Source organism: Trematomus bernacchii, unplaced genomic scaffold (genome assembly GCF_902827165.1).
Source record: "Trematomus bernacchii unplaced genomic scaffold, fTreBer1.1, whole genome shotgun sequence".
In the NCBI taxonomy this organism is placed as follows: domain Eukaryota; kingdom Metazoa; phylum Chordata; class Actinopteri; order Perciformes; family Nototheniidae; genus Trematomus; species Trematomus bernacchii.
The window spans coordinates 593,201-619,031 of record NW_022987691.1 but is presented as its reverse complement, the minus strand read 5'-3'; the positions used below and the strand labels follow the sequence as shown (position 1 = coordinate 619,031).

The window sequence follows — 25,831 nt, the reverse complement described above, 5'->3', positions numbered from 1 at the left end:
CCCCCCGGGCCAGCATAACGTACTTTCCACTTGCCCGCTTGGGCCGTTAAAAATATTGGTTTAAAAATGTTTTAAATAAAACAGTAAGACATAAAATCACATTGTCTTGTGGTATTGGTATTTTGACAAGCAATTTTGTTAAATTGTTTCGTTTCTTAACGGTACAACATAGCGTTTCGTGAGGCGGTTGCCGTTGTTGGGTGAAAAGCAAACAGCTGTTTGCTGCGGAGCCTTCACTACAGACTTTCGCGCCACCTAACCATTCGCCAAAATGTTTTTAATACCACCGGTAACCGGCCAAGCGCCGGGCAAAAAACAATCTTCAAATAAAAGAAAGTCACCGGAGGAGTTAAAGGAGAGTGACAGGGAGTATGAGAAGAAGAGGGAGAGGAGGTTTCAGCCACACTGGCTTGATGGATGGAGTTGGCTTCAATATGATGATATAAACAAGGTCTTCTGTCGGCTCTGTACATCACGACCTATGCTGACAAGTAAGACACGAGTAGAAAATATAAAAGGTATTGGCTAAAGGGAAATGTCCCAGCAGTTTAGGAGAATGACGGTTCTAATCTAATCTATTACATAGCCATTACATGCTATCTCCTGATGACAGGAAGGCAGAACGTGTATTATACTAATAATAATACTCATAGTAGAAATGTCACCCTCCTTTTTTTCTTTAACAATGACCACAATATAATAATTGTAATAAACCAAATATGAACAATTGAGGAAAATTAGGAAGAACTGATGATTCAAATGTTGTAGTACAAGTAGTAATGTAGTTTGTGCATAAATTACTATTGCAACAAATGTGTTCATTTTCTTCATTATTAGTCGATTTTTTTGGACAAATGCTGTGTGTGTGTGTGTGTGTGTGTGTGTGTGTGTGTGTGTGTGTGTGTGTGTGTGTTGTGTGTGTGTGTGTGGGGGTGTGTGGGGGTGGGGTATGAAGGGGGGGGTGTGTATGTTTTGTTTCTCTTTCACACATTCATCTTATCTGAGAAAAAAATAGGTATTTTCCTCTGGTAGTATAAGTCTCTAAATTACCAAGAATAGCAACAAACAATAGTTGATTAGTTAATTAATGACAGACCTTATTTCAGGATAATAACCAAAAACACATTCAGTAAACCATTGACTTGCAGACGAGGGGAAAACTGCTAAACATGCTGATTCATTTTCCACTAATTTTCAGGGAGAATAAGCGAAGGAAGACCACAACACAACTGACTATTTAAAAACCAAATATACTAAGGGTGTCAGCCATTCAACATGTCCATTGACGTCCATTGTTGTGAGGATTAGTGAACAGTATGTAAATGTGTACATGGAGGACGTGGCTAAAGGCTAACGTGGTTTTAATGAGAGCTCTGTGCCGTGTGTTCAGTCTGGAGTGGGCGACGCAGACAAAGGAAATGGCACAAACACATAGAAAGTGACTACCTTCTCACACACACACACACACACACACACACACACACACACACACACACACACACACACACACACACACACACACACACACACACACACACACACACACACACACACACACACACACACACACACACACACATCACACACACACACACACACACACACACACACACACACACACACACCACACACACACACACACACACACACACACACACACACACACACACACACACACACACACACACACACACACACACACACACACACACACACACACACACACACACACACACACACACACACACACACACACACACACACACACACACACACACACACACCTCTTTGATCCAGGAGTGTGTGTGTGTGTGTGTGTGTGTGTGTGTGTATGGACATATAGAGAGAAAGCTTAGGGAGTGAAATCGATGCACTGATTCTCCACTTCCACTGGTCTGTAAAGGTAGCACGCTACTTAGAGATGCTATGGTGACTCTTTATGTTACCACGGTAACCACATCCTGATATCCATGTTCCTATATATGTCCTGCGTGTGTGACTGAGCTCAGTGGCCTTCCCTTTGAAATGTGGAGCATTTTAAAGGGAAGAAATAGGCAGCCTTTGATTTGAGCTGAGTTTTATTTGTTTATTAGCTTAAAGAGTAGTATGTAGTGTCTCTACTTTAAAGAGTCCTCTCCTGGTGATGTTCAGGTGTATATCAGTATGTAGTGTCTCTACTTTAAAGAGTCCTCTCCTGCTGATGTTCAGGTGTATATCAGTATGTAGTGTCTCTACTTTAAAGAGTCCTCTCCTGCTGATGTTCAGGTGTATATCAGTATGTAGTGTCTCTACTTTAAAGAGTCCTCTCCTGCTGATGTTCAGGTGTATATCAGTATGTAGTGTCTCTACTTTAAAGAGTCCTCTCCTGCTGATGTTCAGGTGTATATCAGTATGTAGTGTCTCTACTTTAAAGAGTTCTCTCCTGCTGATGTTCAGGTGTATATCAGTATGTAGTGTCTCTACTTTAAAGAGTCCTCTCCTGCTGATGTTCAGGTGTATATCAGTATGTAGTGTCTCTACTTTAAAGAGTTCTCTCCTGCTGATGTTCAGGTGTATATCAGTATGTAGTGTCTCTACTTTAAAGAGTCCTCTCCTGCTGATGTTCAGGTGTATATCAGTATGTAGAGTCTCTACTTTAAAGAGTCCTCTCCTGCTGATGTTCAGGTGTATATCAGTATGTAGTGTCTCTACTTTAAAGAGTCCTCTCCTGCTGATGTTCAGGTGTATATCAGTATGTAGAGTCTCTACTTTAAAGAGTCCTCTCCTGCTGATGTTAAGATGTATATCAGTATGTAGTGTCTCTACTTTAAAGAGTCCTCTCCTGCTGATGTTCAGGTGTATATCAGTATGTAGAGTCTCTACTTTAAAGAGTCCTCTCCTGCTGATGTTCAGGTGTATATCAGTATGTAGTGTCTCTACTTTAAAGAGTCCTCTCCTGCTGATGTTCAGGTGTATATCAGTATGTAGTGTCTCTACTTTAAAGAGTTCTCTCCTGCTGATGTTCAGGTGTATATCAGTATGTAGTGTCTCTACTTTAAAGAGTCCTCTCCTGCTGATGTTCAGGTGTATATCAGTATGTAGAGTCTCTACTTTAAAGAGTCCTCTCCTGCTGATGTTCAGGTGTATATCAGTATGTAGTGTCTCTACTTTAAAGAGTCCTCTCCTGCTGATGTTCAGGTGTATATCAGTATGTAGTGTCTCTACTTTAAAGAGTCCTCTCCTGCTGATGTTCAGGTGTATATCAGTATGTAGTGTCTCTACTTTAAAGAGTCCTCTCCTGCTGATGTTCAGGTGTATATCAGTATGTAGTGTCTCTACTTTAAAGAGTTCTCTCCTGCTGATGTTCAGGTGTATATCAGTATGTAGTGTCTCTACTTTAAAGAGTCCTCTCCTGCTGATGTTCAGGTGTATATCAGTATGTAGTGTCTCTACTTTAAAGAGTTCTCTCCTGCTGATGTTCAGGTGTATATCAGTATGTAGTGTCTCTACTCAGTCCCAGAGCCACATCACGAGGTCCTCAGTGAAACCCAAACATCATCATTATTCTCTTTCAGTCCACCTCTTTCAACTGTGACATTTCAGCAACCTCTGTACTACCCAGTGTCCATCAAAGCCCCTCGGAGGGGTCCAAATGTTGGCATACCGCCGTGTGAAGCCCACTACAAACACACCAGCCTCGCCTTTACTTATATTCCTGAAGGTATTGTGACTTTTCAGAAGAATTCTCTCAGAAAGTTACAAACAAATAGTTCCATCTCTTCGTCTTAGTTGGCCTCACGGTCTTGTTTTCCTGTCAGACCAAACACAAAATGAAGGAAAATCGATGCAGCAGAACCAGAGATACAGGGTGTTTCTATCCCATGGTAAATCCTAGCAGCGTCATTACCCATAATGCATCTTGACCAGCAACATATGAGACGTGATTTGTATCTGTTGTGTTTTTAATGGCTAATAAAGCCTCACTTTTATAAACATTGGAGACGAGGAGCAGGTTATAGAAGCAGGGGAAACTCAATTCTTGTTAACTCACCACCTCAAACATTTCTTCATTTCATGACTTTTCCTCTTACCCAACCAACACTGACTCAAGTGTCAGGCAACAGATCAGACTTTACGAAGCTCCCTTTGAAGCCAGAGTAGCCTTTATAGCACTCTTTAAAATATTCTTTGAGGATTGCCCAATGAAAGCCGATTACTCGAAGCATTTCTTGACTTTTTTTATCCTTTTGCTAGATCGTTGCCCTCAGACATCATTTTATAAATGACACAGAGGTATCTGAATGTCGGCCATGATAAGAGCTGTTTGAATTCTCTAGATCAGGGGTCGGCAACAGGCGGACCGCGGTCCGGATCCGGACCGGGACGCCGACCTATACGGACCCGGACCTATAATCAATACATTAATAGGGGATTTCAATTTTGACGGGGCGATTCTATTTTAACCGTTGCCGACAGGGGGCGAAAGAGACGAGTGAGCGATACAGGGAGAGAAACACAGAAGAAGAGACGAGTGAGCGATACAGGGAGAGAAACACAGAAGAAGAGACGAGTGAGCGATACAGGGAGAGAAACGCAGAAGAAGAGACGAGAGAGCGATACAGGGAGAGAAACACAGAAGAAGAGACGAGAGAGCGGCAGAGAGAAGCGGAGAGGAAAGTGAGTGAAGAGAATAATTAGCGATACAGGGAGAGAAGCGGAGAGGAGAGTGAACAGGCGTGTTAGCAGCAGACAGGGAGAGACAAATAATGACACATGGCGCTCTCCAAGAAGAGGAAAGTGAGAACAGAGCTTTTAACCCTGAGTGGACTCATTCATGTTCATCCTGCCCACTGGGAGCACCGAGCCAGTGTCTCATTGAGAGACCGTGGCGCTCATTAAAAGTGCCAAAACGCCACTATGAGACAAAACACAAAGTGTTTGACCAAACATTCCCTCTCAAGTCAGAACTGAGGTCACAAAGACTAAATATGGTTCCAGGGCAAGCTAACCGAGGCTAACTGAGGCTAACCAATGAGCACCTGCATGTGTGTATGAGAATGGCCCTGACAGCATTTCAGCCCAGATCTAAACTCCTGGCAGGACAAGCTCCAGCTCAATTCTCGCACTGAACAAAACAAAGTGAGTGAGGGACTGCAATATAAGAGGGACAGAAAGAGAAACTTTAAAACTGTTCAATTTTTATGATGTGTAAAGACTGATATTGTTCTATAATCGGCTGAAACTGTTAAGTCGATATGACATTACTTTATTTGTCAGATCAAGTCTGAAATTTGACTTGCGTCACAGCAGCTCCATGTCCAACATCAACAGACAGATATCCAGACACAAATACATGAAACACAAACATTTAACATAACAGCACAATCAGTGAGAGCTGCTCAGAGAGCCTTCAGCGTGCATCTGATCTGGAGCTCTGTGTTTACTGAGAGGACTGACTGATGCACAAAGGAGTGCTTCAGTCTGACCTTATTGAATCGTGGGACCCTGTATCTCCGATGAGATGGTAGCAGTTCATATTCACTGTTCGGAACATGCTTTGGGTCAGAGGTGATGTTGTTGGATAGGCTGAGCCAGAGTCTCTGAGGGTTGACCAACAATCTTTGAGCAGATTTTTAACAGGTGGAGCAGTTTTGATTTGAAAGCTGCTGACAAACATTTGTACCAGGTAGTATTGCAGTACTGTAGAATGGGGTAGTATTGCAGTACTGTAGAATGGGGTAGTATTGCAGTACTGTAGAATGGGGTAGTATTGCAGTACTGTAGAATGGGGTAGTATTGCAGTACTGTAGAATGGGGTAGTATTGCAGTACTGTAGAATGGGGTAGTATTGCAGTACTGCAGAATGGGGTAGTATTGCGTAACTGTAGAATGGGGGTAAGTATTGGCAGTACTGTAGAATGGGGTAGTATTGCAGTACTGTAGAATGGGGTAGTATTGCAGTACTGTAGAATGGGGTAGTATTGCAGTACTGTAGAATGGGGTAGTATTGCAGTACTGTAGAATGGGGTAGTATTGCAGTACTGTAGAATGGGGTAGTATTGCAGTACTGTAGAATGGGGTAGTATTGCAGTACTGTAGAATGGGGTAGTATTGCAGTACTGTAGAATGGGGTAGTATTGCAGTACTGTAGAATGGGGTAGTATTGCAGTACTGTAGAATGGGGTAGTATTGCAGTACTGTAGAATGGGGTAGTATTGCAGTACTGTTAGAATGGGGTAGTATTGCAGTACTGCAGAATGGGGTAGTATTGCAGTACTGCAGAATGGGGTAAGTATTGCAGTACTGCTAGAATGGGGTAGTATTGCAGTACTGTAGAATGGGGTAGTATTGCAGTACTGTAGAATGGGGGTAGTATTGCGTACTGTAGAATGGGGTAGTATTGCAGTACTGTAGAATGGGGGTAGTATTGCAGTACTGTAGAATGGGGGAGTATTGCAGTACTGTAGATGGGGTAGTATTGGTCAGTAACTGTAGAAATGGGGTAGTATTGCAGTACTGTAAATGGGGTAGTATTGCAGTACTGGCAGAATGGGGTAGTATTGCAGTACTGTAGAATGGGGTAGTATTGCAGTACTGTAGAATGGGGTAGTATGTGCAGTACTGTAGAATGGGGTAGTATTGCAGTACTGCAGAATGGGGTAGTATTGCAGTACTGTAGAATGGGGGTAGTATTGCAGTACTGTAGAAGGTAGTATTGCAGTACGGAGAATGGGGTAGTCATTGCAGTACTGTAGAATGGGGTAGTATTGCAGTACTGTAGAATGGGGTAGTTATTGCAGTACTGCAGAATGGGGTAGTATTGCAGTACTGTAGAATGGGGTAGTATTGCAGTACTGTAGAATGGGGTAGTATTGCAGTACTGTAGAATGGGGTAGTATTGCAGTACTGCAGAATGGGGTAGTATTGCAGTACTGTAGAATGGGGTAGTATTGCAGTACTGTAGAATGGGGTAGTATTGCAGTACTGTAGAATGGGGTAGTATTGCAGTACTGTAGAATGGGGTAGTATTGCAGTACTGTAGAATGGGGTAGTATTGCAGTACTGTAGAATGGGGTAAGTAAATTGCAGTACTGTAGAATGGGGTAGTATTGCAGTACTGTAGAATGGGGTAGTATTGCAGTACTGGCAGAATGGTGGTAGTATTGCAGTACTGTAGAATGGGGTAGTATTGCAGTACTGTAGAATGGGTAGTATTGTCAGTACTGTAGAATGGGGTAGTATTGCAGTACTGTAGAATGGGGTAGTATTGGCAGTACTGTAGAATGGGGTAGTATTGCAGTACTGTAGAAGGGGGTATAGTTCAGACGTAGATGGGGTAGTTATTGCAGTACTGTAGAATGGGGTAGTATTGCAGTACTGCAGAATGGGGTAGTATTGCAGTACTGTAGAATGGGGTAGTATTGCAGTACTGTAGAATGGGTAGTATTGCAGTACTGTAGAATGGGGTAGTATTGCAGTACTGTAGAATGGGGTAGTATTGCAGTACTGTAGAATGGGGTAGTATTGCAGTACTGTAGAATGGGGTAGTATTGCAGTACTGTAGAATGGGGTAGTATTGCAGTACTGTAGAATGGGGTAGTTATTGCAGTACTGTAGAATGGGGTAAGTATTGCAGTACTGCAGAATGGGGTAGTATTGCAGTACTGTAGAATGGGGTAGTATTGCAGTACTGCAGAATGGGGTAGTATTGCAGTACTGTAGAATGGGGTAGTATTGCAGTACTGCAGAATGGGGTAGTATTGCAGTACTGTAGAATGGGGTAGTATTGCAGTACTGTAGAATGGGGTAGTATTGCAGTACTGCAGAATGGGGTAGTATTGCAGTACTGTAGAATGGGGTAGTATTGCAGTACTGCAGAATGGGGTAGTATTGCAGTACTGCAGAATGGGGTAGTATTGCAGTACTGTAGAATGGGGTAGTATTGCAGTACTGCAGAATGGGGTAGTATTGCAGTACTGCAGAATGGGGTAGTATTGCAGGGGCTGCAACGGATCTGATACAGACTGATCCAGATTTGAACATTTCTCTGACGTCAGGACAGAGGAGCTCCGCCTATATGGCCAACTCTCTACCTATCAGGGGAATGAGAGGTTGCCGTGGCATGGTAACAGCATGGTAACAGCATGGTAACAGCATGGTAACACGACGCTCGTAACTCGGTCCCCTCCTTTGCAGGGCGGCGTGGTCAGCTGCAGCGCATGCAAAGACAGGGTGGAGGAGAGCAAAATAGAGCGAAATGAGGCATGGCTAAAATGCATGATCTGTTTGAATTTTTGAAAAAGAAAACGTATAAATATACCTTATATAGGTATGGCCCTACAATATATTATTCAAATATAGCATGATAGGTCCACTTTAAGTAAAAAGTACCCATAACTAGCAGCTGTTTTAAAGAGTACCTGACCTCCCTTTATATTAATAGAACAATAATGTCATTGTTAGCTAATGAATGTTTCCATGCTGAACAACGGCAACATGACAACGTTTTCATTGGTCCCTCTTCTTTAGAGAAGACCAGGAAATGATGGATACACGGATCGTGTTCAAATCAATAGGCACGCAATGACTCTAAATAATAATGATCACGCCACCAAACACACATTCAAACTAAAGGAACCAGCCTGTTTGGGAAATGAGAGAAGTAGAAAGTACAGGTATTTGTGTTCAACATGTAAGAAGTAGAAAGTACAGGTATTTGGGTTCAACATGTAAGAAGTAGAAAGTACAGGTATTTGTGTTCAACATGTAAGAAGTAGAAAGTACAGGTATTTGTGTTCAACATGTAAGAAGTAGAAAGTACAGGTATTTGGGTTCAACATGTAAGAAGTAGAAAGTACAGGTATTTGTGTTCAACATGTAAGAAGTAGAAAGTACAGGTATTTGTGTTCAACATGTAAGAAGTAGAAAGTACAGGTATTTGTGTTCAACATGTAAGAAGTAGAAAGTACAGGTATTTGTGTTCAACATGTAAGAAGTAGAAAGTACAGGTATTTGTGTTCAACATGTAAGAAGTAGAAAGTACAGGTATTTGTGTTCAACATGTAAGAAGTAGAAAGTACAGGTATTTGTGTTCAACATGTAAGAAGTAGAAAGTACAGGTATTTGTGTTCAACATGTAAGAAGTCAAAGTAAAAAGTCGTCAGAGAAATAAGTAGTGGAGTAAAGTACTGATACCAGAAACATGTACTTAAGTACAGTAACAAAGTATTTGTACTCCACTACTTCCCCCCTCTGTCTGTAACACAGGTGGACAGCAGAGGGTTACACAGCAGTCCTGTCTTCTCTGGACTTTAGGATATCCAAGGGTCATTATCGTAACAGCCATGAATCAAAGCTACAACTACAGCCGCCCTCCGGTCAGGAGTCTCGAGTTTCACTTTGTACAGCCGGACTGTTCCAATCCTCTGTCTTATTTTTAACCATCGAACACAAGCATGCGTGAAGTAAACTGTGCCCTTTAAGGGTGTCATCGAAATAGAAGTTCAGAAGGCAGAACCCATTTGGCCCTGAAGACAGATCCTCACTGCGGTGAGTTAGAAGTGACTCTGACCCAACATCTCAACCATCCTGAGAATCAAAACAGGACATGCCTCCATTAGGATGGGCCGAGGACATATCTGCAGACCGCTTTAATGTAAACCAAACACCAAACCGGTAGACTGAGTATTACAACTAGGTAGCAAACTTCTGTCATCCATTCGTACCTTTTTACACATTGCACCGTCCAATGGGATGATCCAAGATAGCTTTTGTTCCGGACTAACTCTTTCTCGACTTGTCTATTTCTCCCCAAGTAAACACATTAGCTCATCTTCAACTGGAAGGTGGATTACGAGTTGGTTATGTGCTCAACTTTCTGTTGTAGGCTGGTTTTTCATTGACCAGAACACACCATAATAACAAATGCCGGTTTGCATAAGATCCATCATTTTAATTATCCAGAATATTTTATATTGTTTATATTTTATATAATATTTTTCATTTTATTTGTAATTGTTAATTCTCTTTTCCAATTTTTTAAGTATTTTAAGTATTTGTATTTAATGTCTGAACACACTGCTGCTTCTGTAACTAAATCATTTCCCATAATGGGATCAATAAAGTGTCTGTCTGTCCGTCTGTCTCTCTACCTACCTACCTACCTACCTACCTATCTATCTATCCATCTATCTATCTATCTATCTATCTATCTATCCATCTATCCATCTCTCTCTCTATCTATCTATCTACCTACCCATCTCTCTATCTCTCTATCTATCCATCTATCCATCTATCTATCTCTCTCTATCTATCTATCCATCTATCTATCTATCTACCTACCCATCTCTCTATCTCTCTCTCTATCTATCTATCTATCTATCTATCTATCTATCTATCCATCTATCTATCTATCTATCTACCCATCTCTCTATCTCTCTATTTATCTATCTATCTATCTATCTATCTATCTATCTATCTATCTATCTATCTATCTATCTACCTATCTATCTATCTATCTATCTATCTATCTACCTATCTACCTATCTACCCATCTATCTATCTATCTATCTATCTATCTATCTATCTATCTATCTATCTATCTATCTATCTATCTATCTATCTATCTATCTATCTATCTATCTATCTATCTATCTATCTATCTATCTATCTATCTATCTATCTATCTATCTATCTATCTATCTATCTATGTCAACAACGAATGTCAACATTAAAATTGTCCCAACTCTAACCATCATGCAGTTTAATTTAACTTCATCTTAATACTTTAAATGAAATGCAAGCAATGGCCCTGCTGCGCTCCTCTGCCATAGGAGCAGCAGAAGCCACATTCACACCAACAGGTCAGGTTACATTCTGACAGAAAGGTCAGACCTAAGGTCAAAATAAAGCTGCTTATACACTGACAAATGTCACAATGTTCTCAATCTGACTGGCTATCTTATTATTGTTCCTCGTTTCAACACATGTTCGCAACCGTATAAATTAGTGAGAATTTGCCTAATTTATTCAATTAAATTGTTATAATATAAGATTTAGATGCAAGGCAAAATGTACAAAACCTAATTATGTGGCAACAACAAACATAAGAAAAGTGAGCCTACTTGTAATATGTACGTCTACTCTTGTTACTTTAATCTGCACTGCAGTGTTGTAGTCAAGTCACCAATTCACGAGTCCAAGTCACTCTCGAGTCACCACTCTTCGAGTCCGAGTCCAAGTCCGAGTCACCAAGGGAGAGTCGTAGTCGAGTCCGAGTCCAAGTCCGAGTCACCCAAGGAGTGTCCGAGTCGAGTCCGAGTCCGAGTCATCATTACCTGTGTTCGAGTCCGAGTCCAAGTCCGAGTCACCCAAGGAGTGTCCGAGTCCGAGTCCGAGTCATCATTACCTGTGTTCGAGTCCGAGTCCAAGTCCGAGTCACCTAAGAAGAGTCCAAGTCAAGTCCGAGTCACAAGTCTTCATGTATTAATCTTCATGGATATATGTGTTGAAATGTAGCTGCTCCTCCACATTACTTTTATCCTGTCATGTTATACTAATCTGTCTATTGAACTGCTGTGAAGCCAGTTTGGCTACAATTCTTGTAATAGGTGCTATACAAATATAAAGCTTATTACTAATATTAATATTATTATTATATATAAACTATGTTTAAAATGAGTTACCTTTTAGAGAAGTGATTATATTTGTATGCCAATATTTTTCTATGGTAAAGTTTTCGTTTTGCACTTTTATTTTGATAGTAATAAGATCGGGACTCTTATTTTGAAGGAACTTTTACCGGTTAAATCGGTTTACTGATAAAGATTTAGCCCCAGAAAGCACATGGCTACTTAGCATGCAAAATGACGTCATTCTGCATGTTAAGTAGCCATGTGCTTTCGTGTTATCGGCTGAATCTTTATGTATTGATTAGATGACATTACTCTGATGATAGTGTTCAAGACAGCCTATATGTCTGAACTCGATGTTTAGAGTAATGTGTTACGGAGCCTTCTCTTCAATATTGTTTCCACATAGAGCATTTTGCGCTGCTCTTTTCCAATGTGGAAGCAGAATGTGTGAAAGCATACAGCACGATGCGGGGTGTGTCTCTAGACATCTTTAGACTGGAATAGCGAGGCCCAGTACGTGAACTCGCCTCACAGGTGCACACGCCAGGATAGAGGACATCAGACTCCATAGAAAACTTGCTCGAGTCCGAGTCCGAGTCCAAGTCGGAGCGTCAATGTACAAGTCGAGTCCGAGTCATCATGGGGGGAAAAATTCACGAGTCCGAGTCCGAGTCCAAGTCAGCGTACGCGATAATTCACGAGTCCGAGTCCGAGTCCAAGTCATCGTGCGCGAGAATTCACGAGTCCAAGTCCGAGTCGCGTCAATCAGTGCGGGAGTCCGAGTCGAGTCACGAGTCCCGAAAATCGGCACTCGAGTCCGACTCGAGTCCGAGTCCAGGACTCGAGTACTCCATCTCTGCTGCACTGTACTTTTAGTGTTGTGACACCGTACATTTAACGTTACGGGACAAATAAAGGATTTCTGAATAACCGGTTAATAATGGCGCATTTCCACTACAGCGTGTAGCACGGTTTAAGCGTGCCGTGCCAAACCCGGCCCGTTTTTGGTTGCGTTTCCACTAGGCGTAGTTCCGGCTAGCGGGTACTTTTTCACAGTTTTTCTGGCTCTCCAAAATCCAGGTTCTTTCCGGGCCAACAGCCGGGCTGAGTATGCTACATTAGAGAGAGAATCGCTGGCAACTAAAACAAAATGAACATATTTGACCGTGATTTAATTGTAATACACGTTTCAAAATGATGCCGAAGTAACAACATACTGATACCGGTTAGTAAAAACCATGAATTAATGCTTTGACAAGTCTGCAGACAGACGGCAGGCGAAACACCTTTTAAAATGCGTGTTTTCTAGATGGAGATCGGCTAAGCTAACGCAGTATATGCTCCGACCGTCCACACTCACAACAACGGCCTACAGACATAAATAAACCAGCGACTGTATTCTCCATGACACAGGCAGTCTGTGGTTTGTACTTGTGTAACTTTTGTCTAGTTTCTTCGCATTGAAGATGACGTCACGGCTCCGCCTACACTGCGTTACTATAGTTACTGCCCCAGCTACTAAACTGTAATGGAAACGCAGCATAAAGTGAGCCTGGCCTACCAAGGCCTAACTATACCGTACTGAGCCGTGCGAGGCCCTGCAGTGGAAATGCGCCATAAATAGAGTGAATATGTTTTTATGTCCTTCTAAAGACAACAATGCTTACACTCCCAGTTTGTATTTGTGTCAATAAGTAATGTATGTAAAAAGGTAAATGACACTGAAACACAATCTCCATCTTCACAGTACACCCACATATTCATATCAAATGAACAACCTGGAGGAAACAACGTCATACCTCAATACTGAAGTATCCTCGGTCCACGTAGTCCCCGAGGAACAGATACCGTGTGTTACTGGGCGACCCCCCCACCTCAAACAGCTTCATGAGGTCAAAGAACTGTCCGTGGACGTCCCCGCATACTGAGGAAACACAGACACACTGCGGTTAATTTAGAATATAACAACAAGTAGGCATACAGATGTTAAAATACGTGTTTCTCTGGATATATATTTGTCCTTCCTTATCCTAAAACTAGCCATACTACAAAAAGAAGCCTCTATTATGCTTTTTGGAGTGTTCCCTTTCCTGTAGTGTGTAATTTAGGTTTAAGTGCATGTAAATGGTCTGCAAAGGCTAAAATCCCTGAAACGCCTCCATCAATAAAGTATAAGTCTATCTATCTATCTATCCATCTATCCATCTATCTGTCTGTCCCTCCGCCCATCCGTCTATCTATCTATCTATCTATCCATCCATCTATCTATATATCCATCTATCCATCCGTCCGTCCATCTATCTATATATCTGCCCGTCCGTCCATCTATCTATCCATCCGTCCGTCCATCTATCTATCCATCCATCCATCCATCTATCTATCTATCTATCTATCTCTCTATCTATCTATCTATCTCTATCTATCTATCTATCTATCTATCTATCCATCCATCTATCCATCCGTCCATCTATCTATCTATCTATCTGACTCCTTTGTTTACCTCCTGAACATAGAGACATCTCTATGTAACACTCGTGCTTCTATTGGCTAGCGCTCCAACATATTGTACGTGATAGAGATGTCCCGCCCCCTTAGCCTAAGCGGTTGACCAATCACAACAGAGCCGGCCAGCTAATATTCAATACAATTCAATTTCAATTCAAAGGTTTATTGTCATATGCACATAAGCTACAGTGTCGACATTTATTTTTTTAAAGTCTACAATTATTTATATCCTAACGTTAGCTTTTATTTTAGAAATCATAAGTGGTGTTAATATGTGGAGATTATCCAGCTGGAAAATAGACTTTATCACGCGTAAGATTTGCTGTCTGGTTACTCAGCAGTAGTTTGATACTCAGTTGTTTGTATTTCTTTTGAGTACATATCGCCGCTGCATTGATTTCCCGCCCACCTGTAATGGGCGCGTCGACCTCCAGCATGCACTTCTCCTGGCGCAGGATGTTGGCTCCGTCGTTGATGATCTTCAGCGCCGCCTCCTCCTCCACGCGGCCCTCCTTCACCAGGTGAGTTCGCAGCACCTCTGGGTTCGGCTTCCCGTCCACATAAAGCTCTTTGACCGTCAGCTTCTGCTGCGGGGGGTACGGCACCGCTGGGGAGGGAACAATCACAGATTCATCAGAATCAGGTTTATCACCAGGTAGGTTGACACGTACGAGGAATTTGACTTGATGTCGTGGTGCAGACATAAAAGTAAAACGACCATTTAAAAAACACAGATAGCGAACTACATGTATTGGGTTAATTACATTGTTTATTGCCATTGTGATGTCAACTTTTGCATTAATCATATGTTTTTCAATTTACACGTAGAGATGTATTAGTCAGTTAAAAGAGAATTTCATAAAAACATGATTTTTTATTAAAGAGGCCCTATTCTGCTTTTTGTTGTGTTCCCTTCCCTGTAGTGTGTTATATAGGTTTTAGTGCATGTGAATGGTCTGCAGAGGCTAAAATCCCTGTGTTCCCTTCAGAGGGAGTTTCTCTCCCACACTCCCCCCCCCCCCTAACTGCTTGAAACAACTCCATTGGACTCCTTTGTTTACTTCCGGAACATGGTGACTATTGGCTAGCGCTCCAACACATTGTACGTGATAGGCTAAGGGGCGGGACATCTCTAAGCGGTTGGCCAATCACAACAGAGCCGGCCAGCTGACCAATCAGAGCAGACTGGGCAGGTGTCTTCCCATTTCGCCCCTTTTTTACCTTAGGCCACATAAGAAATGATACTTGTCTTGCTTGGTCGTGGTTCTTAGGGTTATGGTTATGGTTAGAGTTTATAGATCTAATGATGCATCCCATAAGGCATTGCATCAAGTCTGTTGACGAATCACAGGCTGTTGTTGGGGCTGCATGGGACAGGGGGCAAAATGGGAATAAACGACATGTCATAGGAGAGGCACTAAATACTGATATGAAGCCGAGAAATTGGCAAAATAGGGCAGAGATTTTAAAGACCAATAAAAATACCGGCAGATTAATCGTTAACGAAAACAATAGTTAGTTTCAGCATTTGGCATTTTTTTATTCAAACAGCACAGAGGCAGGACTGAGTCGATTAAAGTACAATTGCTATCTCAGAATTCATCACATATTGTCCTCATATTGTTTTCGGGTACGATGTGTTTACAGAGACATGTTTTGCAAATAATTGTTAAACATTAAGCTGTGCATACCATGAACGGAACAAATACAAATGAAATGTTCTGGAGCTGTAATCATGAGCACTGACATTTGCATCGAGAGAGCTGAGATGAAGGTATTGGCAGCAGAGGAAGAGGAGGGGGTCAGTACACCTACATGATGAAGAGATGCACAGAGCGACAGTAAGAAGCCCTGCAACCCCCCCACCTTTTCCTTTCAGTAATCTGCTGCTGCACCACCCACACAATCCTTTTAGCGTCGTCACTTAAAGTCACTGCTTCAGACCTGAGAGCAGCAGCAACGACTGAAACTCAAACACCTAAGATTTTCATCGACATAACTACACTGTATGTACGTATGACAAATAAAAGCCTTGAACCTTGAACATCTCAGTGCCTGACAGAGGGTCCAGGAACACACATATCTACAAAGTGCAAGAGATTATCGTTTGTAATTCAAGGATTCAAGGCTTTTATTGTCATGTGTACTTAGCTACAGTGTAGATATGACAATGCACATCTTAGGTCACAGACTCCTCCAACAGAGCAACACAATAACACAGATAATAGTGTAAGTAAATAAAATAAAATAGATTATACAGTGTAAGAAAACGTTTTTAGAGAATACATTTTTCACTTGTCAATAGCTATACTTTGTGCATGCTGGACCTATTTTAAATATCATTAAATATCAACATAAAGCATACAAGAATCTTGGTTACTGTAACTAAGGTAACATGTTATTGTTTATTTGTTCATATTTGGCAAGAAACATGCGATACAAGAATCTTCCTCTTGGGGCCACTGGAATCTTCTTCTTCTGCATCGTATTTTACATTTTCCCACGGTTTGACGACACCGCTAACGTAAGTGAGCGGTAAGAGTTTACTGCATCACACCAAGCCCCCAGGTAGTGTGCCGGACTCTGATGAAAATATTCGTTGTGTCCAAACGGCGGTACTACAATTTCCGTATCAGTCCGTGACGTCACTGGGACAGAAAGACTGTTCCCCATTGACTAACATTGGGAAAGAGACGTCTGTAAATCAGCGGATAATTTTTTTTAAACTAAATAAACTACCAAGTATGAACTATGTTATAGCCCTTATTAGAATCATTAGGTCCTTAAAGTTCTAAAATGCACTAAAACCCGAATTTAGATTTATTTTCTGTCTCCATTCATTCTACTGAGCCGAGAGTGGGAGTTCGGGGGGCGGGGCTTAAGGGGCGCATGCTCTGTGAGCGCACATACGGGTTCTTCTGCTCTGGCAGCTAGGCATGCTGGGTAATCTGTGGCGTTTCGCTCTCTCAAAAGTTGGGCCATTTTGTCTTCATGCGCCAATGAGCAGCTCTCATAGGAAAGAACGAGACCCCGCCTCCCACGCTGTATCCAGTTCTTATTAAACATCCATGCATCACACAGGACAAAGAAGGAAACGTAAAGCGGACAATGGCGGACACGGACAATTTGCGAATGAGTTCTGCCTTTTGTAAACTGAAGAACTGATCAATCATTTGTCAATAAATATGGGCGAAAAACGTCACTTGTCCGTCGGACACGTCAATGGAGAGATGTACTTGTCCGATACTGTATCGTCCCAGACGATCGGACGTGTGCTTTTTCGCAGACTGATATAGTAGAAATAGTGCAGAATAGTCTATACACAAGTAAGTGGAATATTGATATATACACGTTGCAAACGGATGAATGTTATGGATCACTAATCACTCATATATAATTTATCTAATATTTAAGTGTAGAAAGAATCAGAATGATCAATATCCAGAGGAAGATTGGTATTGGTTTGTTACAATTGCTGCATTAGAGAATAAATACAGTATAAGAAATAATAGAAAAATGTATATTCATTAAATTATGTAGAGATTATCCTGCTGAACTAAACGTGTAAGAATCATGAACGTTTGCAATAATCAATTAATCCTATTGAACCAGGGACACATCTCTACACTACTTTAAATGTGGTATAAAAAACATAGATTTTGAACACTGTCTTTAAAGGTCCCCTATTATCCTCTTCTTCATCAATATATCACAGGTCTCAGATATATAGAGCCTGTCTCTGATTGGCTGAAACACCAAACAGATCATTGCAGCATTACCCATAATCCCCTCTGTTTCAGCCCTGTTTCCAAAGTGCTGATTCTCTGTCTGTTACTTTAGATGAAAATAAGGAGCCCCTCCCCACGCCCCTCTGAGAGACATTTGGTTACAAAGAACTCAATGGTGCTCTAGGAGGAGATTCAGGTGATAAGGTGGGGGGGGGGTTACCTTGGTTGCTGATTGGCTAATGGTTACACAAGACAAAACATCGTTATGACATCACAAAGTGGCCAAAATCTGATCAGCTCATTTTCAGACAGGTCTTTATAAAAATGGATCAGGACAAAAAGAGAGAGAATCTTTGTTCCTGAAACTTTCAGAGTCTCTTTACACAGAGGGGACACATGGTGATGAAGAAGAGACATGAAGAAGAGGGGACACATGTTGATGAAGAAGAGACATGAAGAAGAGGGGACACATGTTGATGTAGAAGAGACATGAAGAAGAGGGGACACATGTTGATGTAGAAGAGACATGAAGAAGAGGGGACACATGTTGATGTAGAAGAGACATGAAGAAGAGGGGACACATGTTGATGAAGAAGAGACATGAAGAAGAGGGGACACATGTTGATGTAGAAGAGACATGAAGAAGAGGGGACACATGTTGATGAAGAAGAGACATGAAGAAGAGGGGACACATGTTGATGTAGAAGAGACATGAAGAAGAGGGGACACATGTTGATGTAGAAGAGACATGAAGAAGAGGGGACACATGTTGATGTAGAAGAGACATGAAGAAGAGGGGACACATGTTGATGAAGAAGAGACATGAAGAAGAGGGGACACATGTTGATGTAGAAGAGACATGAAGAAGAGGGGACACATGTTGATGTAGAAGAGACATGAAGAAGAGGGGACACATGTTGATGAAGAAGAGACATGAAGAAGAGGGGACACATGTTGATGTAGAAGAGACATGAAGAAGAGGGGACACATGTTGATGAAGAAGAGACATGAAGAAGAGGGGACACATGTTGATGAAGAAGAGACATGAAGAAGAGGGGAAACATGTTGATGTAGAAGAGACATGAAGAAGAGGGGGACACATGTTGATGAAGAAGAGACATGAAGAAGAGGGGACACATGTTGATGTAGAAGAGACATGAAGAAGAGGGGACACATGTTGATGTAGAAGAGACATGAAGAAGAGGGGACACATGTTGATGTAGAAGAGACATGAAGAAGAGGGGACACATGTTGATGAAGAAGAGACATGAAGAAGAGGGGACACATGTTGATGAAGAAGAGACATGAAGAAGAGGGGACACATGCTGATGTAGATGAGACATGAAGAAGAGGGGACACATGTTGATGAAGAAGAGACATGAAGAAGAGGGGACACATGTTGATGAAGAAGAGCCATGAAGAAGAGGGGACACATGTTGATGTAGAAGAGACATGAAGAAGAGGGGACACATGTTGATGAAGAAGAGACATGAAGAAGAGGGGACACATGTTGATGAAGAAGAGACATGAAGAAGAGGGGACACATGTTGATGAAGAAGAGACATGAAGAAGAGGGGACACATGTTGATGAAGAAGAGGGGACACATGTTGATGAAGAAGAGACATGAAGAAGAGGGGACACATGTTGATGTAGAAGAGACATGAAGAAGAGGGGACACATGTTGATGTAGAAGAGACATGGAGAAGAGGGGACACATGTTGATGTAGAAGAGACATGGAGAAGAGGGGACACATGTTGATGTAGAAGAGACATGGAGAAGAGGGGACACATGTTGATGTAGAAGAGACATGGAGAAGAGGGGACACATGTTGATGTAGAAGAGACATGGAGAAGAGGGGACACATGTTGATGTAGAAGAGACATGGAGAAGTGCATTTTGCATAATAGGTGACCTTTAAAGGTGCAGGGGAATTGCCTATAAGGAGGAGGGTGCAACAAATACAATTAGTGTGCCTTTGTAAAGCTAAAAGGGTGCTTGAAAAACACCGAACCCCCTCCCTAAATCACGCTACATTCATCCTGCATTCCTGATATCATCCACAGCTCCCACAGGTCGGTGAGCAGGACACCCTGTGCCATCAGATGTGACATAAATACTTCCATCAGCTGCTGGAAATCAGCACTCTTGTGTGATAAGCAGCGAGGCGGCAGAGACTCAGAGAATGTAGTCACACCCACACACAGCAAATCAAAGTGCAGTGTGAAAAAAGGGAAAAAAGCACTAATGAGTTTTTAGTGTGGGTGCATTTGCTAATCAGCGATGCAGAGGAAGCCTCATGTATTTCTCTGTGTCTGGAACATGCTGTCGTTTCTAAAGGAAGACAACTGTATTTAACTGATAGATTTCAGTGGATATCTTACATTGAAGCCATTTCTTTTGTATTACATTGAATACGCAAAATTAGGTTTTATCTTGTTAAATATGTGCCAATTCACGTATGTTTTCAGAACAGAAATGTGACATTGGATAAAGCCAGTTTCAACCGAAAACCGGTTCTTACCAAGCTCCAAAAAATTGTCAGTCTAGAACAGGGGTCGGCAACCCCTGGCACGCGTGCCACCAATGGCACGCGGCACCGTAACCAGTGGCACACTAGGAATAAGTGGAATAAGTGTACAAAATATTTATTTTATTTTCGGATCCTGAACGAGACCGCCGCCAGAGCGCGTCTCCCCGTTACCTGCAGAAGGAAGCCATGCGCGCAACGCAGCCCCACTCAAAAAGGCCGATCGCGAGACGTAACATACATGACACTTTTCTCTGTGTGCGGCAAAACAAGCTCGCCAAAATCGCTTCACCAGTCTGGCAGTATTTTAAGGTGTCCGAAAAAGACAATAAAATAGCGGTATGCAACGTGTGTGAAGCAGAAATCCTGCAGCTCCACCCGCTGTGACGGACCGGTGAGCAGAGCAGAACACACAAGAGTTAGACCTAACACACTTAGCTATTTGATCTACCTTTGGAACTAGCTAAACTAGTTATAAATATATTTATTCTTCACTGTCACTCATTACTGGATCAGTGAGCTGCATGAGATACTGACAGGCTGTCAGGAGAGAGAGAGAGGGGGAGAGAGGAAAAGAGAGCGCTTCCGCTCATTTCCCCCGTGTTATTATCCAAAGTTAATGTAAACTTGAATAATGTAGGCTACTTCATTTGAATGTAACAATTATGTTGGTTGTTTGTGGAAGCGCCAGTGAATGAGCCCCATTAACTGAGTTTTAAACATCACTTTTCACGAGGTCTTCAACACCCTCTTCCCCCCCCCCCCCGTTGATAATTCACGATCGTCGGCACGCTGATAATTTTTTTTTTTTTAGAATGGCACTTCATATCAAAAAGGTTGCCGACCCCTGGTCTAGAAGCAAGAACCGCATACGTCACGCTTACGTCGGAGGCGGGGGCAGGGGCGGGATCAACCTCCTGAACAACAACAAAAAGCCCACGTTTTGCCCTGTTTGTACACAACGATGGAAAACCCCAAACTTAAACCGTGGGCCAGATTTGCAACAAACTGAGAAAAGTTAAGAAGGATTATCGGGACCAAAAGTGAGACCTCGGAAGGAGTGGCAGCGGTCGTCCGAAAACAAGTCCACATTATGACTTGCTAGACTCTGTCAAAGAACATTTGAAAGTCGCTTGTGACGAATGGAAAGTTTGCGGTGAAGTCGTCGTATTACGGACCGTCCACACAGCAGCGTTAAAAAAGTCTTGGAGGTGGGCGTATCTGAAGCTTGGGGATTTTTTGCGAGCAAGGCACCAACAACCAATCACATGAATCTCCCGCCCCCGACATACAAAGCAATAAAGCCCGAAGTAAACTGGATATAAACTCCCCAAACAGGCGAAAACATACCACTGTCTCTGCCACCTCCCTCCATGCCTGGCTCCTCCGGTTTGTATCCCGGTAGGTAAATAGGGACTGGTCATAAAGCACCGGGTGATTCCCTACCGCTCATTTCTCCTCCATGTTTTGGAATATGAGGAAATGACCTGCGGTATGTCTCTCCCAGCTTACACGCCGTTTGATTGGCTAGAGCTTGAACGGTCAGATTTGCGTACACGGGATTTGATTGGCTGACGCTTCCACCTCAGCTTCAAAAGTTGAACATTGCTCAACTTTGAATCCTGAAAATCCTAAAAATCTCCGCTCTGCTTCCCACAATGCAGTTCGGCGAAAAGTGAGGCAAAGTGACGTCACCCCATTCAAAGTGAATGGGCAGAAGCGTTTCAAGATTTTTTTAACGCTGCTGTGTGGACGGTCCGTTACTTCCATTTGGTTTCGACAAAGCAAAATGAGCAGTGCTTCAATACAATCAGCCATTGTTGTTGCAAACGACGACGCGACGACGCAGCACCACTCGGGCTCTGGGCGGTGTGAACAAAGCGGGGGCTGAAAAGAAAAACCGGTTCCGAACCAGAAGAGCACGGAGCTAGAATGGGAGCTGCGTTGGTGTGAAAGGGGCCTGAGAGTCAAAGGTGTTTCCAGAGGGATATCTCTCCATATATCAGAAAATACTGCCATAAAAAGTCATTTTCTGCATTTCTTTTACTGATGAAGTGTGTAAAAGAGAGGCTGTGACTGAGCTTCAGGATATGGAAAGCAATGTTTGGTGAAAAGAAAGGGATTTCTGCTGAGAGAGGAGGAGAGAAAACTGCCTCGAATGGTCTGGAGTGTAACATTCATACCTGTACACACTACAGGTGAATCGGGTACAACATGTAGATATCACCATGAAACGTCCTCACTGACACAAGTATTTTTTACATTACAAGTTTTCGAAAATGTTATGTTTAAATATGCAAATTAGGCTAAAAGTGATGCTAACTGATGGTGAATTTAGGAGAAATCCATAGGTACAAAAATGCTAGGTTAGCACACAAGCACTTAGATGTTTTCTTTCCTCTATAGTCTGTAAGAAATTATAAAAAAAATCTAAAACAAGAAATAGATTGACAAGTGTATGATAACAAGCATGACTCTTGACATATGTTAGGTCACATACATACATTTTGATGCTAAAGGTGAATAGGGTAAAACATTTAACTACTATCAACTAACTAATCACCATGAAACTTGTCCACTTTTAACCGTTATGTTTAAATATGCAAATGAGGCTTTCTGTAACGTCAACTTTGGCTGAATTTAGGAGAAGTCTACAGACACAAATACACAAAGTTGGTCAAATAAACAGCCAGAAAAACACCCTAAATGTATACTTTGGATGTTTTCTTTGCCTTATAGTGTGAAAGATGATATGATATATAATTAATATAGCGTTAGGTCACACTTGTTAAAGCTATGTATTATTAAATTGCATACATTTCCGTAATCTGATGTTTAAATATGCAAATTAGGCATTCAATAATACTGCCTTTTTGGTAAATTTAGGAGAAGTCTTCAGACACAAATAGACAAAATTACCAAATGAAACTCCTAAAAGTGGATTTTGGAGGTTTTGTGCCGTGGATATATTACTATATGGCTAATATCCTCCATATACTCAAATATATTTTGTGTATTTTGGATGTTTGCTGTGCAGTATGACGTTTTCTTTACCAGGGATGTTGGTCTAATAATTAGAGTGCCACAAGTCAGAAATAAGACAAGTTATGAAAGCAAAGTATACACAAATTGTGTATAAAAACGCACTGTTGCTGGTTCAATGAAGCTGTGAATATGGGGTAGCAGGAGGTGTTTGCAGAGATGGCAAAAGTACACACATCCTTTACTCAAGTAGAAGTACAGATACTCGTGTTTAAAAATACTCTGGTGAGAGTAGAAGTACTGACTAAACTTCTTTACTCAAGTGAAAGTAAAGAGGGCTTTGAAATGTACTTCAGTAAAAAGTACCCATAACTAGCAGCTGTTTTAAAGAGTACCTGACCTCCCTTTATATTAAAAGAACAATAATGTCATTGTTAGCTAATGAATGTTTCCATGCTGAACAACGGCAACATGACAACGTTTCCATTGGTCCCTCTTCTTTAGAGAAGACCAGGAAATGATGGATACACGGATCGTGTTCAAATCAATAGGCACGCAATGACTCTAAATAATAATGATCACGCCACCAAACACACATTCAAACTAAAGGAACCAGCCTGTTTGGGAAATGAGAGAAGTAGAAAGTACAGGTATTTGGGTTCAACATGTAAGAAGTAGAAAGTACAGGTATTTGGGTTGAACATGTAAGAAGTAGAAAGTACAGGTATTTGTGTTCAACATGTAAGAAGTAGAAAGTACAGGTATTTGGGTTCAACATGTAAGAAGTAGAAAGTACAGGTATTTGGGTTCAACATGTAAGAAGTCAAAGTAAGAAGTCGTCAGAAAAATAAGTATTGGAGTAAAGGACTGATACCAGAATACTTAAGTACAGTAAGGAAGTATTTGTACTCCACTACTATGAGTGTTTGACTCAGGAGACTGGAGTGTAAGTTAGGGTACAGACTAGTTCCTGGCCTGCGATGGAGAAGCAGCTCCAGATTGTGCAGAGGACAAGCTGTTGGTATAAATAAACAGTAAGTGCGAGGCGTGGCCGCGAGGAGAGCAGTAAGCTGAGGTACCAGACTTAAGAGCCGATTAGCTAAAGCCTCTATTAGCTAGGGCTTGCAGATCCAGGGGCTGTTTATTTAAAAGCCTTGTCACACTGAAGGGAGCCTCCGGTACGAACAAAGCCGACGCTGAGAGAAAACGTGAAGCCACACAGAACAGAATAGACATGAGATAACCAGACCGCGTAAACATTTCAATCTCTGACCACGTTTACGAGCGTTAGCTGGGAAGCTAGAGGTGATTAGCTGCGCCGGACAATAATAGCTGGTTTCAATTCCAAAGAAAACTGAACACTCAACAGGAATGACCCCACGCACGCACGCGCAGTAACGCACGATCGCCGATCCGATCGAGTGGACGGGGCCTATGGGGATCTTCCATTTAAAACTCAGTTAATGCTCATTCACTGGCGCTTCCACAAACAACATAATTACATTCAAATTAAGTACATTTTTTTTTCACTTTGGATAATAACATGGGAGAATGAGTCTCTCTCTTAGAGGAGAGAGAGAAGCAGAAGAAGTACAGAGAGAGAGAGGATGAAGAGAGAGAGAGAGAGAGAGATAGAAGAGAGAGAAGAGAGAGAGAGAGAGAGAGAGAGAGAGAGAGAGAGAGAGATGAGATAGAGAGTAGAGAGAGAGAGAGGAGAGAGAGAGAGAGAGAGAGAGAGAGAGAGAGAGAGAGCAGAAGAGAGAGAGAGAGAAGAGAGAGAGAGAGAGAGGAGAGCTAGATCATGATCTCTCTCTTCTATCTATATATATCTCGACTTTCCTCTCTATCTCTATCTCTCTCTCTATCTATTCTCTCTCTCTATCTCTCTCTCTCTCTCTCTCTCTCTCTCTCTCTTATCTCTCTCTCTCTCTCTCTCTCTCTCTCTCTCTCTCTCTCTCTCTCTCTCTCTCTCTCTCTCTCTCTCTCTCAGCGGGTGGAGCTGCAGGAGTTCTGCTTCACACACGTTGCATCCCTAGTATTCAACATTGGTTTTAATTATTATTTAATATATAATTATTATTAGCAATATCCCCCTTGTATTATTTTATTGTTTTTATCAATTTAGTCTTATTTCCATCTTACTTTTACTGAGAGTTATATTTTGTATTTGTTTTTCTTATTTATGGTGGGATGAAGAAGAGGTGGGATGAAGAAGAGGGGGTGTGATGATGAAGAGGTGGGATGAAGAAGAGGGGGTGTGATGAAGAGGGGGTGATGAGGAGGGGGTGATGAAGAGGTGGGATGAAGAAGAGGGGGTGTGATGAAGAGGGGGTGATGAGGAGGTGTGATGAAGAGGGGGTGAAGAAGAGGTGGGATGAGGGGGTGTGATGAAGAGGGGGTGAAGAAGAGGTGGGATGAGGAGGTGTGATGAAGAGGGGGTGATGAGGAGGTGTGATGAAGAAGAGGGGGTGTGAT

General features: G+C 42.0%; 1 protein-coding gene across 1 annotated transcript in view; it reads right to left on the bottom strand.

Moving 5' to 3' along the window:
* The window catches only part of LOC117489089 (serine/threonine-protein phosphatase 2B catalytic subunit gamma isoform-like), a gene marked incomplete at its 3' end in the record, with an annotated part of 36,570 nt that overhangs the window by 1,185 nt on the left and 9,554 nt on the right, over positions 1–25,831 (bottom strand). The window contains 2 exon segments of the mRNA XM_034138315.1: positions 13,412–13,536; positions 14,527–14,724. Of these exon segments, the coding sequence (XP_033994206.1) occupies positions 13,412–13,536; positions 14,527–14,724 (323 nt within the window).